General features: G+C 38.1%; 1 protein-coding gene across 1 annotated transcript in view; it reads left to right on the top strand.

Annotated features, from left to right (window-relative positions):
- scfd1 (sec1 family domain containing 1) overlaps nt 1–19850 on the top strand; it is a 153426-nt gene that overhangs the window by 56053 nt on the left and 77523 nt on the right. The window contains exons 13-16 of the mRNA XM_073040077.1: nt 141–214; nt 7597–7678; nt 10885–10981; nt 11331–11401. Of these exons, the coding sequence (XP_072896178.1) occupies nt 141–214; nt 7597–7678; nt 10885–10981; nt 11331–11401 (324 nt within the window). The remainder of the gene's footprint in view (nt 1–140; nt 215–7596; nt 7679–10884; nt 10982–11330; nt 11402–19850) is intronic.

The following is a 19850-nucleotide window of genomic DNA, read 5'->3' as shown; positions in this document are numbered from 1 at the left end:
ACCTCATTTTGAGAGTTCTTCATTGGAGGCTGAACATGCTATTTCCTGAGTTTCTGTCTTTTTTAATGGTTGAAATTTATGTTGCAAAAGATGTGACTTTGTAGTTCATTGCTGATAATATTTGTAATTTTTCTCTGCAGGGGTTAGAGGGAGAGGATGATGGTGCTATTAGCATGCTTTCTGATAACACTGCAAAACTTACATCTGCAGTAAGGTGAGTATTGACTGAAAAAACATTAGATTCACAGGTCTGTATTTTGCACAATTAGTGTTTACAGACAAGCCTATAAAATATTATGGAGCTTATTTATTACTAAATGTAATTAGATTGCCTCGATGGTTCCAGTGCTTTAGATAAAAAGTAGTGTAATAATAAACAATACTTCATGTTCTGGACATGAAAGCTTGCTACAGTATCTTTATTGATTTTATTTGTTCCAAAAGAAACAATGGGATCATGATTTTTGACCAGATTGCAACATGTTTTCCTGAAATTCTATGCCTCTCAATTATTTGCGTGGCCACTCTGAAGTTGCAGTCCTGCTGTTTCCTATGGAACATATTTGTCATATTCCAAAAGAGGCAAAAGAGGGATGAAGATCCAAATCAAGAGTTCTTTTCTGGCAAGAAACTCACCATTCAGCAAAACAATCTATTATTTTTTTATTTGGAATGATAATATTTCCAAACTTAATGTTCTTTTATTCCCCTCTTTAGCATTGCATGACTGCTTCTAAGCAGCTAGTCACACTATCCAAAGATTAATGAAAATGTTCATTTAGCCAGTACTATATGAGAAATGCCAGTACTTAACACAGTCAATGCTGGCATTTGTGACTGACAAATGTCAGCAAGTTGGAATTCCTGCAATACCTAATCCTACAGGCTAAGTTCTACTGGCAGTTTCTCGGTTGTGCTCCAGATTTGAATTTCTGATGGGGTCTAATTGCAAAGCACAGTCCTGTTGAATTCAGCAGCCATTTCACAGGTTCCTGTGAACCTGCACTGTCTGTGAGCCAAATCATTTGAAGGGAATGGTTCTGATAGAGAAGGGTGAGTATAGTTAATTTACAGTCTTCTAATTAATTATACTTGAACATTGAACAATACAGCAAAGGAACAAGGTCTTTGACACGCAATGTTTGTACAATGCCTGTTGTTGAGCACGATGTTGAATTAAACTAAATCCCTTCCACCTATAGCTGACGCATATCCCTCCATTCCCTGAATCTTCATTTGCTTATCTAATAGCCACTAAACTACCACTGTCATTTCAGCTTCTACCACTGCCTTACCCACCAACCCCCAGCAGGCCATTCCAGCTACCTACAACTCTTTGTTTAAAAGAACTTGCCTGAAACATCTCCTCTAAACTCCCCCCCCCCCCCCCCAATTATTATAGTCTTCTACATGAGTAGTCCTCTACCACTTGATATTTGCACCCTGGGAAAATGATTCTGATTGTCTACCCTATCTTGCCTCTCATAATTTTATAAACTTTTGTCAGATTTCCCTTCAGCCCCTGCCAGTCAAGAGAAAACAACCCATGTTTGTCCCACCTCTGCTTAATGCTCATACCCCCTAATCCAGAGAGCATCTTGGTAAACTTATGTATTTTCCAAAGCCTTCACATCCTTCCTGTAATGGGGCATCCGGCTTTAATTTTTATAATCTTTAAAATTATTTTTAGTAAACTTTCAATTTTTTTATTATGTGTACATCTTGGTTTCCTTTTCTGTTAGTTTTTGAATGCTTCTAAATGTTAGGAACATTTTGAAATATTCAAGGTCTTTGACATTTCTGAAAACTTACAAAGTTATTGGTGAAACTTTGAAAGCTGTTGGTGGTTCATCCGTTTTCTGGGCATGACTTATTCTGGCCCATCCGCATTACAACATAAAACTGGGAAGCCCTGATACAGTACCTAACCAGCCACTTTACCAGTTGACCTTGCCAGCAGGATCACCAAAGATAATTACAGATGTTTTGCATTTGTCAGCAGTAAGTGTGGTAGCTCAGCTTTAGCAGCAACATCTGGCCCAGTATCAAATACTGGAATAAATAATCAAACACAGGTTCTATTGTGCACAGCAAGCAATGATGTTCTACAAACTATAGAACAGAGTGCAGCAATGGTTCTTCAGAATCACGTCAGTGAATAATTATCAATTTTGCACCAGTCTGGTTGCAATCAACAGTAAAATTAAATTACCAAAACATTGTTAGACTTGAAAGAAGTTGTATAATGGGAGTCAGACTTGTTTACACATTAATAATGTCTAATTTAACATCTAAAGACGTAAAATAATAGAGGTAAAGCAGAGCCTTGGTCACTGTTACTTCGATGGAATTTCAAAATTATTTTATAAAATCTTAAAGGTTAAGTTGCAACAAATTGGAAACAACCTTGTGCAAACCGGAGTGATTAAATAAGAGACGAGCTGCTTGGGTCCTAGTGCCCTTCCCTTGGACAACATCGGTGGTGTGGAGAGGGGAAGGCTTGCAGCTTGGGCAACTGCCGGTTTCCCATACAACCCTGCCCAGGCCTGCGCCCTGGAAACCTTCCAAGGCACAAATCCATGGTCTCACAAGACTAACGGATGCCTATAAATAAGAGACAGTAACTATCAAAGGGGTAACTCTTAAGACCAATGATGAACTAGCTTTTTACTTGCTTGCGTATAACCTGGAGTAGAGACAAAGAAATTGTATTAAGTTTGTGGGTGATACTTGGGAGATGCAGTGAATATGGAAAAGTGGATCAATAAATTACACAAAACTGCATATATGATGAAATGAATGCGCATGACAAATATTGTTGCTGTTTAAAAGATATCAAATTGTTGTAAGAATGACTGGGACTCATAGAGTAAGTTTTTTTTCAAACTCCCAGACCATATGTACAGGGAATAATATAATCTTTTCCATCATTTACACTTCTCAGAAATATATATTAGTGAGATTGATGAAGATTACCAAATGGGTTGTGCAGGAAAAATATTTCAGTGAATCAGGTTATCCAAGCAATCTCTATTGGCTCTGGATGGAAATTTTAAATGCTTTAAAGAATTCTTTGCATGTCTCAATTACTGCTTTACAATCCCTCGATAATTATGAATGAGAAGTTTAAAATGTACATTTGTTGATGTATGTATTCCCCGTAGTTTTTAATTTAGCTTTCTGTACTGCATAGTTTAGAAAAAAATTGCTAATTGATATTTTTTGCTTTGTTTGCTATCATATTGCCAGTCAGTTTTTTAAATAAGGCAATTCTGTTCAGAATAAATTTACATTATGAGATGTATTCTTCAATTCTATTTGTGTGCCAGAATTTTAACTAGATCTTTTAATCCATTCATCTTTACCAGAAATTTTTGAGTGCTAGCCAAATATCAGAATTGTCATTTTCATTCAACTGCTTCGTGCATATAAATTGGTAAATTAGTTTTTTATTTTTGTTTTCTGACACAGTGAAAAACTTTTTCTTTGCATGCTGTGCAAGTAGATCATTTCATTACATCAATGCATTGAGATAGTCCAAGGGAAAGCAATTAGAGGTGTTATGTACAGAATGTGCAGTGCAGGCAGACAGTAAGATGCAAGGCTATTGTGAGGTAGAGTGTGAGGTCAAGAGTTCATTTTATTGTGCTATAGCACTATTCAATACTTTTATAGAATATTAGAGTAGCAGGACAGAAGCTGTCCTTGAGCCTGATGATGTGTGCTTTCAGGCTTTTGAATTGTCTGCCTGATGGAAGGGAGGAGAAGCACAAGTGACCGGAGATGTGGGTCTCAAGGTTCAAAGTAAATTTACTATCATAGTACATATATGTCACCATATACCATCCTGAGATCCATTTTCTTGCAGACATTCACAGTAGCTAGAAATAAACACATTAGAGTCAATGAAAAATTGCACACAACAAAGATGAACAAACAACCAATGCACAAAAGACAACAAACTGTACAAATACAAAAAGAGAAAAATAGATAAATAGTTAAGCAATAAATATCAAGGACATAAGTTGTAGAGCCCTTGAAAGTGAGTCCATATGTTGTGGAACCATTTCAGTGCTGAGGTGAGTGAATTTGAGTGAAGATATCCCCTCTAGTTCAAGAGCCTAATGGTTGAGGGTTGACAGTTGATTATATTGGCTGCCTTACTGATGCAATGAGAAGTGCATGGAGGGTAGGGTGATTTCCATAATGTGCTGAGCTGTGTTTGCGATTCTGCATTTTCTTATAGTTTCGGGCACAGCAATTGCGATTCAAAGATGTGATGCATTTGGATGGGATGCATTCTATAGTGCATTGATAAAAATCACTATAGGTCAAGGGGGATATGTTAAATTTATTTACCTTCATGTGGAAGTAGAAACGTTGGGGTACTCTGTTGGCTGTGACATCAGTGTGTTTGGACCAGACACATTGTTCACTCCGAGGAACTTGAAAGTACATTTATTATAAAAGTATGCATGCTGTATACAACCCTGAAATTCATCTTCCCACAGGCAACCCACAAAATAAAGAAAACCATGAAACCCATTCAAAGAGAAACACAAAACCCCCAACACTCAAAAAAAGAACAAATCATGCAAATGGGGGAGAAAAAACCCGAAAACCACAGAGTATATAACATCAACCACAAAGTCAACAAAACAGTCCAGGAATATGCAGCTTCAGCTCAGTTCAGTCCAATCAAGCACTGTGCCGTTTGCTGACTGTGGGCCACAGAGCCAGTCCATCCCAATTAACATTGCCCAAAGCAGCAACAAAAAGCTGCAGCCAGAAACCATAAACTCATCACAACATGAACTATAGAGTCCAGTCCACAAGCCACATGGATCCAACGTTGCCCAAGACCCATGACTGCGGCAGCAGTAAGAGAGAGACCGATCCAACATAGGCACTGTCCTCCGGGTGCAGTGAGTGAGAGTGAGACCAGTCTATTGCAGGCAGATGGCACTGAACACCCACTCGCCTTCCACTACCATCCTCACTGATTTCAAATCCCTCAACGCTTCAATCGTTGAGAAATGGAGTCGTTCACAGGCTTGAGCCCCATTTCCAGGCTTCGCACACTTGGTTCAAAACCTCACTAAACCTCCTTGGAGAAGCAAAGCACCAGATTGCTCAATCAGCTTGAAAATATACCATCAAACTATGGATCACAGGCTCCGATAGTAGCTGAATCATATTTGAAAGAAGTAGTGGTAAAGGAAGTAAAAGAAGTAATTTTGTGAACTGTCTGAAGGATGTTCCATTTGGTCACATTGTTCGCTGGTGCCATCTTCTGCTCCACTTCAGCAGTCTTGACATAACAGGAACATGTGCACTGACCCTTTTCCTGAAGTCTGTGACTAAGCTCTTTTGTTTTGCTGACATTGAAGGAAAGGTTGTTGTTATGGCACCATGCTACTAGGCTCTCTCTCTCTCCTTCCTGTGCTCCAATTCATTGCTATTTGAGATACAGCCCACTACAATTGTATCATCTACAAATACGTACGTGGAATTAGAGCATAATCTGGCCATGCAGTTGTGGACATATTTAGGACTAAAGTAGGGACTGAGGATGCAGCCTTGTAGGACTCCATTATTATGGTTAATTGTGGCAGAGGTGTTGCTGCCTTGCCTTGTGATTGTGGTCTGTTGGTCAGGAAGTCAAGGATCCAGTTATAAAGGAAGGTGTTGAGTCCCAGGTCAGGGAGTTTAGAAGTAAGTTTGCTTGGAATTATAGTATGGAAGGCCAGAGTTGTAGTAAATAATCAATATTTTAACATGTCCTTGCTGTCCAGATGCTCCAGTGAGTGAGTGTAGGGCCAAGGAGATGGCATCCACTTGGACCTATTTTGGTGGTAGGTGAATTTCAGTGAGCCAAAATGTCTGGAAGGTTGGAGATGATGTATGTCACAACCGAAATATACACTCATTTGGCCACTTTATTAGGTATACCTGTTAACCTGTTCATTAATGCAAATCCAATCATGTAGCAGCATCTCTATGCAGAAAAGCATGCAGACATGGTCAAGAAGTTCAGTTGCTGTTCAGACCAAACATCATAATGGGGAAGAAATGTGATGCAAGTGACTTTGACCTTGGAATGCTGCCAGACTGGGTGGTTTGAGTATCTTAGAAGCTGCCGATCTCTTGGGATTTTCATACACAGCAGTCTAAAATTTACAGAAAATGATGCAAAAATCAAAAAAAACATCCAGTGAGTGGCAGTTCTGTGGGCAAAATGACTTGTTAATGAGAGAGATCATAGAAAAATGGGCAGATTGGTTCACATTGTCAAGGAAGGTGACAGTAATTCAAATAACCATACTTTACAACAGCGATGTGCATCTCTAAATGCACCTGTCCAGCCTTGAAGTGGATGGGCTACAGCAGTGGATGGACTTCAGCAGTCCAGGATGACCACAAACATACATCAGTGGCCACCTTATTAGGTATAGGAGGTACCTGTACCTAATAAAGTGGTCTCTGAGCATAATTCTCTTGATAGCCATATTCTTGCTTTTGTAATGAAACAGTTTGGGATTTTAAGGAATTTTAGATAACTTTGAAAAGTGCCTGTCATCTTCAGAAGCAGTCTGATATTTTTCTTGCTGGAGCAGAATATGGAAAAATTGTATTGATATGTGAAAACTGATGAAGGTATCAAAAATGCATTCACAAGAACCAGGTAACATAAATATATTAGTATTAGCTCCCATGGTAAAGGAGGAAAACAGAACAATAAAAGGATGTAGAACTAAAACAAATGAAAGCCCTGGTAATCAAGAAAACCTGATCATTGTATATGTTTATAATCTGTTCAAAACCTTATCTGGGCATACTTAATCATTACCAGACTTCATAGCTTCATCAACAATTTTAAATCCGTGGGAGTATTTGTCTCAGCCTAAAGAGATATTCCCTTTGTTTTATCCATCCCATCTCCCGCATTGCTACTTAAAGCTAACTTATTTTCTCTCCCACACAGGAGGAAGAGTCTTGGACCGGAGTCAGTAACTCTCTTTTTCCATAGATACTGCCAAACTGCTAAATGTACCCTGCATTTTCAGCACCTGCATTTTCAGCATCTGCATTTTCTCTCTCACAGAACCATCATTTAAGTTTGACTTTTTGTCAATTTTTCACCGTCACAAATGCCAACTTAAGCTTCCCAATGGTGGAAGTGCTAACTCCACTCTCTCAACTACCAATAAAGTCTGTGCTTTAATCCACTCTATCCCTCTGATGCCTAAATAGTTTAAAATTTTTATACATCCATTTTTAAAACAGTCAGTGTTCATACTGAATGCCGTATATAGTTTTAGAAGTTGTTTTATCTGCTCTGTTCTATTTATTTTCTAATGCTAGCTGGTAATGAAGTTTTATCCTCTGTAAGCTTGTAATTTCCTTGCTGGCCTATTAAATCCATGAGGAAATAAAGTTAGCTTATTTTTTTCATTACATTTCAAACTACTGGCAAAATTTTGTTATTTCTTGGTCTATTCCACAAAAGCAATTGTAATGAACTGCAATGAAGCTAAATTTTGTAATTCTAATATTGAAGATTTTTTTAAAATGCTGTATCTATTTTCCTTAAAGCTCTCTCCCTGAACTTCTGCAGAAAAAAAGACTTATTGATCTTCATACAAATGTGGCAACGGCTGTCTTAGAACATATTAAGGTACAATATTTATTGAAATGTGCCAGTTATAAAGATTAAAAGATAAGCTTTATTTGTCACATGTCCATCATAACATGCACTGAAATACGTTGTTTGTATCAAATCAAATGAGTGAGGACACATGTCGCCATACTTTCTGGCACCAACATAGCATGCCCGCAGCTCACTACCCTATCCATACCTCTTTGAAATGTGGGAGGAAACCCACATAGTCACAAGGAGAATGTACAGGTTCCTTTTGGACAGCGGTGGGATGTGAACTCCAACCTTACAGCTGGTGCTGTAAAGCATTGCGCTAATTGCTATGTCATCATTCCATCCATACAGTGATTTCATCAAAGAGTTCCTTTTCACATAATGTCATTTTTTTGAATCTACCTTTGCTTTAAATGACACATCAGTTAGTATACATAACCAGTGAGGTTACCATTTCTTAATCATTGCATTTGAATATAAGACAGTAGGCTTTTAATTTTACTGTATTTAAATAACTTAATTGATCTTTGATAGCCTACAATGTGCAATAATTTTAGTTGTGGAAAAATGTTACTAAAGCATATTTTCTTATAAGGACAAATGTGTGTTTTAAACAGAAACTGTTGAAACTAAGTGTATGAAAAATTAGCTAACAGAATGACTTCAAACATGTCCTATCAAATCTTGTTCGAAGCTTTGATTGTTCCTTCTTCAGTGATACCAATTATGACTGAAACAAACCTAACTTCTCTAACTTTCATTTTGGCTCTGTAATTTTGTAAGTTTGCAGTAGTAGGTCCTAATCTAGAACTAACTTAGCAATTTAACAATAAATTAAGATTAAAGCATCTCTTGTTACCAGAATATAGGGAGAATTACCTATAACTAATTCGTGATACTCTTGACTTTGGATGGCCAGTTGCTGATAGTGCTTGCTACAGTAAAATGCCTCAGTTATTCAGCTGATATTCCCTTATTCAAAAGAGAAATGTAATGTCATTGATAAGCAATATAAATAAAATAATAGCTATTTTTCTAATAAGAACATAAAAAGTAGGAGCAGAAGACCAAAAATTAGTTTGAGTGAGCTCCACCATTGAATAAGCAATTCTGTAACTTTGTAGAATTCTAACTGAATAGCATCTGTCATTTGAGTGTGCCACCATATCAGGCAAGTTGTTATGAGGCAGCACAGTCATTTTCTGACTTAGTTACAGTGTAACTCCTGTCAAGTGATTGATCCAGCTGCTGAGTTTGGAGCATAGAACAGTACATGTTGTCTTGTATCGCTTGCCAACATTTCTGTCAAAAGAAAACTAGAAATAAATCAACTTAGGCCTTTGACATCTAATTTGACAGAAAGGGTTTGGAAACACTTTTGGAAACCTGGGAGATTGTGAAGTTATATGTCCCAGTGTACTGAAACCAAAACCCGCAGAGTGGAAGTATTGAGCAAGTCTTACCATATTGGAAGAATTTATGAATGATTAATACATAACTGATGCTTTCAGCACCCAACTTTAAAAACCACAAGACTATATTATCAGTAGTTTATCAAATGAAAAAAAAAATAACTATCCTGAACCTCTAATTCTGTTTTGATAAATTGCCTCTTTCCTGTGCTTTTAATAATTAAAGAAATTTTATCTGCAAAATTTCTATGGGCTGTGTGATGCTCCCTTCATAACTTAGAACAATACAGAATGGATTAAGGAAGATACTGCCTTGGTAGGGTCAAGGGTGTAAGAACAGTTAAAGAAAATGGAAACATACAGTATAACTGAGTTCCCTCATTGAAAAAAAAACACAGCTTCTAAGTTTCACATAACTTGCCAGGTATGGATGTTAAATCGCATAGCCAGGGTTAGATTCCAGGTTTGTGTATAATAAAGGCCTAATAGGCAGATCTCACCATAGTTAGTGAGCAAAGTTAAAAATAAGCTGGAGTTCCCTTTCCTGATTTTCTTCCTGTGGTCATTCAAGGATAGTAAACCTGTGGCAACTCTGTGTGGATTAGACCTTTCTCGTAATACGCTGCTGCCCTGTCACTCCGTGTTCCAAACTACCATAATGTTTCAGATACTGAAGAGTAACATACCTGCCCAACACAATTGCTCTATATACAAAAAAAGGGGAAGAATCTTAGGGAAGAAATTGTGTTGATTAAACTTCACTTAATCTTTTGGATGCTGGACTACCTTTGGCAGAGAGTTAACCCTACAAAATGTTTGTTTCAATATCTATAGTATTGTAACCCCATAACATAGCACAGCATCAAATATAATTTAAAGCCTTTACACAAACATAACAATCCCCCTGATGAATACCTGCTTACTTTTGTAAGTAAATTGATTCATCGTCACTTACAATAAGCCACCATTCCATTGTTTTTTTTCTCATCATTTTCTGTTACCTTCTATCCCTGAAGTTTCTTCCAGTATTTTACTGCTTGAATTTAAATTTATTACATATATGATGTTGGCTACCTATCTATTAACAGTCATTTCAAAATATTTAATTGCTGAAACCAGATTAGTTAGCTGTTCATTTTGTTTGTAATAGAGCAATCAATACATGTAACATTTTTTTCCTGATATCTGTGCTTGAACCTAAATCAATGTAATGGAATCAAAATGTTTTTCTTTGTCAGTTATTAGTACCTAAATTTTTAAAAAATGACATATACAATTCCAACTAATTTACAGTCCTCAATTAGGAATTTTAAAAAATTGGAAGTTTTGGGGACTGTAAAATAAAATGCCTCTATGAAGGTGGAGGATTGCGTTATAGATGTTGGATTCTCTGTGTGTTTTGTGTTCTAAAAGACTCCCAATGAAAATGATAAACATTTCAGTTCAGACAGGATGTTTAGTTCTCTGTATCTTTTGAGGTTAACATTTTTGGATTGAGTAAGAATATTTGTACTTCAATGCTAAATTCACTGCTCTTTTGAACTTTTAGATGGAAGCTGTAAAATTCCTCCAGTTTCCTCATCTGATTTTTATTCAGTTTTTTTTCTGTTAACCAGCAGTTTAATCAATCATATCTGCTGTATTAGATTTATGAAAAGTTTAGCTATCTGCTTCTCCCTATTGTTATCATTATCACACACATCATTGCTTATTTTTTTGTGAAAGTTTTTGATTTTATAATTACCTTCACCTACTAAAAATGTCCTGTAGAAATCCTGAAGCTGGTAATGTTTGGTAATATTTTCTTTTCCCTGTTAGGCTCGAAAGCTAGATGTCTATTTTGAATATGAGGAAAAGTTGATGAGCAAGTCCACACTGGACAAATCCCTACTGGATATGATATCCGATCCTGATGGTAACTATTGTGTTTATAATTGAAGATTGATCTTCAGATCATATGCAACCTTAGAGAAAGCACAGGCTGTATGTTCTGACACACTGCAAAGGCAGAATTTACATTGTACTGCGAAGTGCCATTAATAACTTATATTAGATTTTTAACTTAAAAGGCTTAAATGTATTTAAAAATTAAGAACATTGTCCATATTTCATGAATGATTAGATAAAGCTCAGAAATAAATTTGTCTAGCATGAGACACTTATTAGTTATTATTTTAATATTGGTTCTGATACTGTCTGCAAAATAGCAATTTCTTTGCTATATTTTCATTGTTCTGAAAGATAATTTGCTTTCATTTTTATAGGAGGTACCCCTGAAGATAAAATGAGGTTGTTTATCATTTACTACATCAGTTCACCCCAGCCACCTTCAGAGGCAAGTTTTAGCTTAATATTCGGCAACTAAAATTATTTTCTACTTTCATTTTGAAAAGCTTGCTAAATACCATTTAATTTTAAAGAGTTGATTAGTTCTTAAATGGTAATAAGATGTCCACATTTTCACATTTCATCATCATCATCTATGGTCTATGACCATGATTGTTCATGGCAAACCTACAGAAGCAGTTTGCCATTGCCTTCTTCTGGGCAATGTCTTTACAAGTCGTGTGACCCCTGCCATTATCAATATTCTTCAGAGATTACCTGCCTGGCATTAGGTGGTAACATAACCAGGACTTGTGATATGCACCAACTGCTCATACGACCATCCACCACTTGTTTCCATGGCTTCACATAACCTTGACAGGGGGCTAGGCAGGTGCTACACCTTGCCCAAGAGTGACCTGCAGGCTAGCAGATGGAAGGAGTGCCTTATGCTTCCTTTGGTAGAGCTGTATCTCCACTCTGACAACTTTCACATTTAACAATAAATAAATAATTTTTGAAATACTTTTCCCTTGTCATGCAGTGTAACCTATAATGGAAGTCTCAATTCCACACCAGTAAGTTAGTTTTTTCGCTATTAAAATTTATTTTGCTGGTGTTGAGAGCAGAATTTTGGCCATCTTGTAGTCCATCAAATATTGTTATGAGGTTTTCATATCCATCTGAAAGGGAAATGGGATGTCAAGTTAAAGCCTTATCAGAAAGATAGTATGCTGTACATCTGTAATCCCTCTAGTCCCCACACCTCTCTCTATATCCGTAGCCCCCTCCTTGCCCCCATACTCTTCCATATATCTGTTACCCCTCCAGTCAGCATTCCCTCAGTACTGCATTGAAGTATTGACTTAGGAGTATGTGCTCAGGTCCTGGAGCACTTGATCCATAGCCTTCCCATTAAGAGTGAGGGGAAACATAAAGTAGGCCACTTTACTTGAAAATTGGCACACTGAGCCTGCCGTGCACCTGCACCAATTAGAAGACAGGTTGCCATTGTATTAACCAATTAAAAAAATTTCACCGTATGTGCAGGTGATTTTCTGTATCTGTCATGATTCCATTGATATTTCTACAAACATACACAAAGGTTGTAGACAATAGTAGCTTTTCTATAATCAATAAAATGCTAATCAAATTCTGGCCTAAGTATTTAAATTTATACATGAATGATATCCATTCATGCTAAGTACCTTCTGCTTTCATCAGACACAGAGAGAAAGGAGAAAGTGATATTCTTTAACCTTGGTTGTCTCAAATTAAGCAAAAATGCACTTATAAATACGAACAAATATCATAATTTTGATATCATTGCAAGATCTCCAAAGGTTAATGCAATTCCTTGGATCAATTTCATTTGTGCCAAATAAATCAAAAAATCTCAATTTATAACAGATAGAATGTACATTTAATGTGCTTTACTGTTATCTCTGAATTCATGTAGAACAAAGTTAAAAATAACATTATTGGGTTTCATTTGCAACAGTGAATCCTAATAATGTATTAAGTTCTGTGACTGATATATAGAAGCTCTGATTACATCACCTTTTATTCAGAACTGGCTTAATATAATATTATTTAAATTTTCTCATTCTTTCTTGCTGTTATATACAGAGTAAGGTGTATGTATTACCATAAAATTGGACACTACCCATAGGTAATAATTAAGGAAGATTAAATTCAAGATTGTGGCTGCTGTATATTTTGACATGTATGAAATATATTTACTTGTTGAGAAATATTTTGTAATCTCTCCAAATCCCTTATGTTTGTCCAGAAATAACAAAACTTCATGTTGAGTTGGCATGCCACTATTTATTGTTGCAGGTTACATTTACGGTGGTTTAAAAAGTGCCCTGTAGCTAAGCCTTTTCCTCAATAAAAATAAGCATTCCTTGGGTAAATATTTCAGATCTCTTTTGAAGAATTAAATCATCTAAAGTTGACCTTGAATTGAAAATCTTGATTGTTATTTTAGAAACATAGGAAACATACAACACAATACAGGCCCTTCACCCCCAATGTTGTGCCGAAAATGTACTTACTTTAGAAATTACCTAGGGTTACCCATAGCCCTCTATTTTTCTAAGCTTCATGTACCTATCCAGGAGTCTCTTAAAAGACCCTATCGTATCCGCCTCCACCGCCGTCGCCGGCAGCCCATTCCACGCACTCACCAATCTCTGCGTAAAAAAACAAAAAAACAAAAAAAAAAATCACCCCTGACATCTCCTCTGTATCTGCTTCCAAGAACCTTAAAACTGTGCTCTCTCATGCTAGCCATTTCAGCCCTGGGAAAATGCCTCTGACTATCTACACAATCCATGCCTCTCATCATCTTATACACCTCTATTTGTTCACCTCTCATCCTCTGCCGCTCCAAGGAGACAATGCCAAGTTCACTCAACCTATTCTCATAAGGCATGCTCCCCAATCTAGGCAACATCCTTGTAAATATCCTCTGCACCCTTTCTATAGTTTCCACATCCTTCCTGTAGTGAGGTGACCAGAATTGAGCACAGTACTCCAAGTGGGGTCTGACCAGGGTCCTATATAGCTGCAACATTGCCTCTCTGCTCTTAAACTCAATCCCACGGTTGATGAAGGCCAATGCACCATATGCCTTCTTAACCACAGAGTCAACCTGCGCAGCAACTTTGAGTGTCCTGTGGACTCAAACCCCTAGATCCCGCTGATCCTCCACACTGCCAAGAGCCTTACCAGTAATACTATATTCTGCCATCATATTTAACCTACCAAAGTGACACACCTCACACTTATCTGGGTTGAATTCCATCTGCCACTTCTCAGCCCAGTTTTGCATCCTATCGATGTCCCGCTGTAACCTCTGCCAGCCCTCCACACTATCCACAACAGCCCCAACCTTTGTATCATCAGCAAATTTATTAACCCAACAGCCAACACCTTTTAGCCAACAGTCAGGACTAAATAAATTTGCTTAGATATCGAAATACTATTTTATTTAACATTCTTTTAAAGATCTTAAACTTCATCAAAAATATCTATCTTTATGGCTTTCAATGCATAGTGGAGATCACTGTGCTTCAAATCTTCCCTTTCGCCTATTTATTCCATCAGTAATTACCAGTAATATCATTTAAAATTTATGCACATATGTGACAATTTGTGGTATGTAAATGAAATGAAAGTAACATCACAACTTTATGTCAATTTTCAGAATAAAACTATTTGCAAAAATATTTCCTTTATATTTCAAGAATGTTTATTGATGTCCATCACCACTTAATCCTACCAAGTAATGGCCCACATTTTGTAGGATTTGCTTGTAGCTCCATGTAGAAACATCAGCAGTTCTCAACATAAATTTTGGTAACTTTGAGGACTCCTGCACAGACACCTCAATGCAATTGTCTTGAATGAACAAGACTTTTTAGCCTCTCAACATTTAAGAATTCTTTATTTGCAAGTAGATTGTACGGATTTTGCGGGAAGGAAATTAGTTGTAAAGGCTAAATTATTATTTTTGCATTTCTGCTTTTCTTGATCTTTTTAATTTAAAAAAATAAATATCTGTGCTTAGTTACTCAATTTTGATCCAGATGTTGGGGGGGAGGGTGGTGTTGATTTTTTAGCTTACTAAGCCAGTGTTCTGGACTCCGGAAATGAGGCCTGAGGGCAACTAGGGCTTTGAACAATATAAAAAAAGCCCTCCCTTCAGCTACCACAAAAAAGCTATGAGACAAGGTTATTTTACTAGCTGTATTTTTCAGAGTCTGAAACATATTAAAAATCACTTTTAAAAGCTAATTAAAATTAATAATTTAACTAATTAAAAGCATTAAAAAGTGATCTTTCTTTCTTGCCGTACTTTAGTATTTCTCAAGAACATGAATAAATAGGTTCAGGAATGCTTCATCAGATATATCCAAGTGCAAACTCCAACAGCCAAATTACACAGGAATTTCAACAAGGTGGGGCTACACATTTAACTCTGTGATTAAACTATACAAGTAATGCAAAATCAAAAAACTGCAGATGCCAGAAATCTGAAATAAGAAACAAAAAATGCTGGAAGCAGTCAATGAGTCAGGTACCATGTGTAGAAAGAGAAATGTTTCAGGTAAATGACCCTTTATCAGAATGAGAAAGAGAGAACATCAAGTTAGTTTTCTGTAGCAGTGTAGCTGATGGAAGGGTGGGTAGAACAAGGAGAATGTCTTTGATAGGGCAAATCGAAATGAATTAATGGGTGATATAATTAGAATCATAGAGTTATACAACATGGAAACAGGCCATTCAGCCCATCTTGTCTGGGCCAATAAAGGTGTCTTGCCAAGGTAGTCCCATATCCTTCTAAATGATTCTACCCATTAAGCTATCCAAATATCTCTTAACTGTTGTAACTATACTCACCTCTACCCCCTCCTTTAGAAGCTTGTTCAATGGCACCACCCTCTTGTGAAGAAAAACTTGCTCTCCAGGTCTCATTTGAATCTTTGCCCATGCACTTTAAATCTATACCTTCTAGTTTTAAATTCCTCTGTGCTGGAAAAAAAGTCTGTGACCATCCATCTTATTTGTGTCTTGAATGATTTTGTAAATCTCTTCAGGGTCATCCTTCATCCTCCTCCACACCAGGGTAAGCAGTTCCAACCTATCTAGATTCTCCTTATAACTTAAACTCCCCAATCCCAGCAACATCCTTGTGAATCTTTTCTAGACCCATTCTAGCTTAATTGTGTCCTTCATGTAGTACAGTGATTGGAACTGCACATGATATTCCAGATGCAGTCTTGCCAGCATCTTGTACAACTGCAACATCTCTTGTGTATCATGCTTCTATGTGTATTATGTGTAAACAAAAAGAAAAATTGGGTTACCTAAAATTTGACATAGAAACAGAAAGAAAATTACTTAAATATAGAGAATTTGATAGTTTGGCAATATATTGCAATAGAGATGTAGTGTTGTGCCTTGATTTAACAGTGTAGTGGTTCTGAGACAGAAAAACTAGAGTCAGATGGGATTTAAGGTGACAGGCAACTAGTAGATCGGGATCACTCTTGTAAGGTATTCTACAAAGTGGTTATCCCAATCTGAGTTTGTTTTCTACAGTATCAAGAAAACCACATAGTGAATTCCCAAATTAATACACTATTTCCCTGTGTACACTAGTACACACGGAACAGACGACAGGGAGTTAGGAAAAAAGCTGAGAAGCAGGACCACAAGGGTAGTAATCTCGGGACTATTGCCTGTGCCAAGTGACCGTGAGTAGAGGGATAGAGTGAGGTGGAGGATAAATGCGTGGCTGAGTGCTTGGAGCAGGGGGCAGGGATTCAAATATCTGGATCATTGGGAACTCTTTCTGAGCAGGCGTGACCTGTACAATAAGGATGGGTTGCACTTGGGGTATTGGGGAGAGTTTAAACTAGAATTGATGTGGGGTGGGAACTGAAGAGACAGAGGAAGGGGCGATTGGCTCACAAATAGAGAAAGCTTGTAGGCAGTGTGAGGGGGAGGATAGGCAAGTGATAGAGAAGGGATGTGCTTGGATTGATGGTTTGAGATGTGTCTATTTTAATACAAGGAGTATCAAGAGCGAAGTGGATGAGCTTAGAGTACTTGGATCTATGATGTTATCGCCATTACAGAGACTTGGATGGCTCAGGGGCAAGAATAGCTACTTAGAGTGCTAAGCTTTAAATGTTTCAGAAAGGACAGGGAGGGAGGCAAAAGAGATGGGGGCATGGCATTGCTGATCAGAGATGGTGTCACGGCTGCAGAAAAGGAGGAAGACATGGAGGAATTGTCTACTGGGTGTTGTTTTGCAGACCACCCAGTAGTAACAGGGACATCGAGGAGCAGATAGGGAGACAGATTCTGGAACAGTGCAATAATAGCAAGGTTGTCGTGATGGGAGATTTTAATTTCCCCAATATTGATTGGCATCTCCCTAGAGCAAGGGGTTTAGATGGGGTGGAGTTTGTTAGGTGTGTTCAGAAAGGTTTCTTGACAATATGTAGATAAACCTACAAGAGGAGAGGCTGTACTTGATCTAGTATTGGGAAATGAACCTGGTCTGTCAGTGGAGAGCATTTTGGAGATAGTGAACACAATTCTATCTCCTTTACCATAGCATTGGAGAGGGATATGACCAGACAAGTTAGGAAAGCATTTAATTGAAGTAAGGGGAAATATGAAGCTACCAGGCAGGAACTTGGAAGCATAAATTGGGAGCGGATGTTCTCGGGGAAATGTATGGCAGAACTGTGGCAAATGTTCAGGGGGATATTTGCATGACGTTCTGCAAAGGTGCATTCCAATGAGATGGAAAGGATTGTAGGGTACAGGAACCATAGTGTATAAAGGCCGTTAGTCAAGAAGAAAAGAAAAGCTTACAAAAGGTTCAAAAAACTAAGTAATGATAGAGATGTAGAAAATTATAAGGCTAGCAGAAAGGAGCTTAAGAATGAAATTAGGAGAGCCAGAAAGGGCCATGAGAAGTCCTTGGCGAGCACGATTAAGGAAAACCCCAAGGCATTCTACAGGTATGTGAAGAGCAAGAGGATAAGACGTCAGGAAATAGGACCAATCAAGTGTGACAGTGGAAGTGTGTCTGGAACCAGAGGAGGTAACAGAGGTATTTAATGAATACTTTTCTTCAGTATTCACTACGGAAAAGGAACTACACGATTGTAGGGATGACTTACAGTGGATTGAAAAGCTTGAGCATATAGATATTAAGAAAGAGGATTTGCTGGAGTTTTTGGAAAGCATCAAGTTGGATAAGTCATCGAAACTGAACAAGATATAACCCAGGCTACTGCGGGAGGCTAGGGATCATTGCTGAGATTCCAGAGAGGTTCCAGAGGATTGAAGGGTTACAGATGTTGTTCCCTTATTAAAGAAAGGGAATAAAGATAGCCCAGGAAATTATAGACCAGTGAGTCTTACTTCAGTGGCTGGTAAGTTAGAAACATAGAAACGTAGAAAACCTACAGCACAATACAGGCCCTTCGGCCCACAATGCTGTGCCGAACATGTACTTACTTTAGAAATTACCTGGGGGTTACCCATAGCCCTCTATTTTTCCAAGCTCCATGTACCTATCCACAAGTCTCTGAAAAGACCCTATCGTATCCACCTCCACCACCATCGCCAGCAGCCCATTCCACGCACTCACCACTCTATGCGTAAAGAAAAATCTTACCTGACACCTCCTCTTTACCTGTTCCAAGCACCTTATACTGTGCTCTCTGGTGCTCTCTCTCGCCATTTCATCCCTGGGAAAAAGCCTCTGACTATCCACACGATCAATGCCTCTCATCATCCATCATCTTATACACCTCTATCAAGTCACCTCTCATCTTCTGCCACTCCAAGGAGAAAACACCAAGGTCATTCAACCTATTTTCATAAGGCATGCTCCCCAATCCGGGCAACATCCTTGTAAATCTCCTCTGCACCCTTTATATAGTTTCCATATCTTTCCTGTAGAGAGGTGACAAGAACTGAACACAGTACTAAAAGTGGGGTCTGACCAGGGCCCTATATAGCTGTAACAGCTATATATGACCTTATATAGTTGATGGAGAAGATCCTGAGAGCTAAGATTTATGAACATTTGGAAAGGCATAATATGATTGGGAATAGTCAGCATAGCTTTGTCAAAGGCTTTGTCAAATACCTTACGAGCCTGATAGAACGTTTTGAGGATGTGACTAAACATATTGATGAAGGTAGGACAGTAGATGTGGTGTATATGGATTTCAGCAAGGCATTTGATAAAGTACCCCATGCAAGGCTTATTGAGAAAGTAAGGAGGTATAGGATCCAAGGAGACCTTGCTTTTGTGGATCCAGAATTGGCTTGACCACAGACGCCAAAAGAGTAGTTGTAGACGGGTCACATTCTGCATGGAGATCGGTGACCAGTGGTGTGCCTCAGGGATCTGTTCTGGGACCACTTCTCTTCGTGATTTTTATAAATGACCTGAATGAAGAAGTGGAGGGGTGGATTAGTAAATTTATTGATGACTCAAAGGTTGGGGCTGTTGTGGATAGTGTGGAGGGCTGTCAGAAGTTACAGCTGGACATAGATAGGATACAAAACTGGGCTGAGATGTGGCAGATGGAGTTCAACCCAGATAAGTGTGAGGTGGTTCATTTTGGTAGGTCAAATATGATGGCAGAAAATAGTATTAATGGTAAGACTCTTGGCAGTGTGGAGGATCAGAGGGATCTTGGGGTCCGAGTCCATACGACACTCAAAGCTGCTGCGCAGGTTGACTGTGTGGTTAGGAAGGCATACGGTGCATTGGCCTTCATCAACCGTGGGATTGAGGTCAAGAGCCGAGAGGTAATGTTACAGCTATGTAAGACCCTGATCAGACCCGGCTTGATGTACTGTGCTCAATTCTGCTCACCACGCTACTGGAAACTAAAGGAAGAGTGCAGAGA

This window comes from Hemitrygon akajei, chromosome 3, assembly GCF_048418815.1.
Source record: "Hemitrygon akajei chromosome 3, sHemAka1.3, whole genome shotgun sequence".
NCBI classification, from domain to species: Eukaryota; Metazoa; Chordata; class Chondrichthyes; order Myliobatiformes; family Dasyatidae; genus Hemitrygon; species Hemitrygon akajei.
The sequence above is the reverse complement of the archived record's forward strand: the minus strand, read 5'-3'. Positions and strand labels throughout refer to the sequence as shown.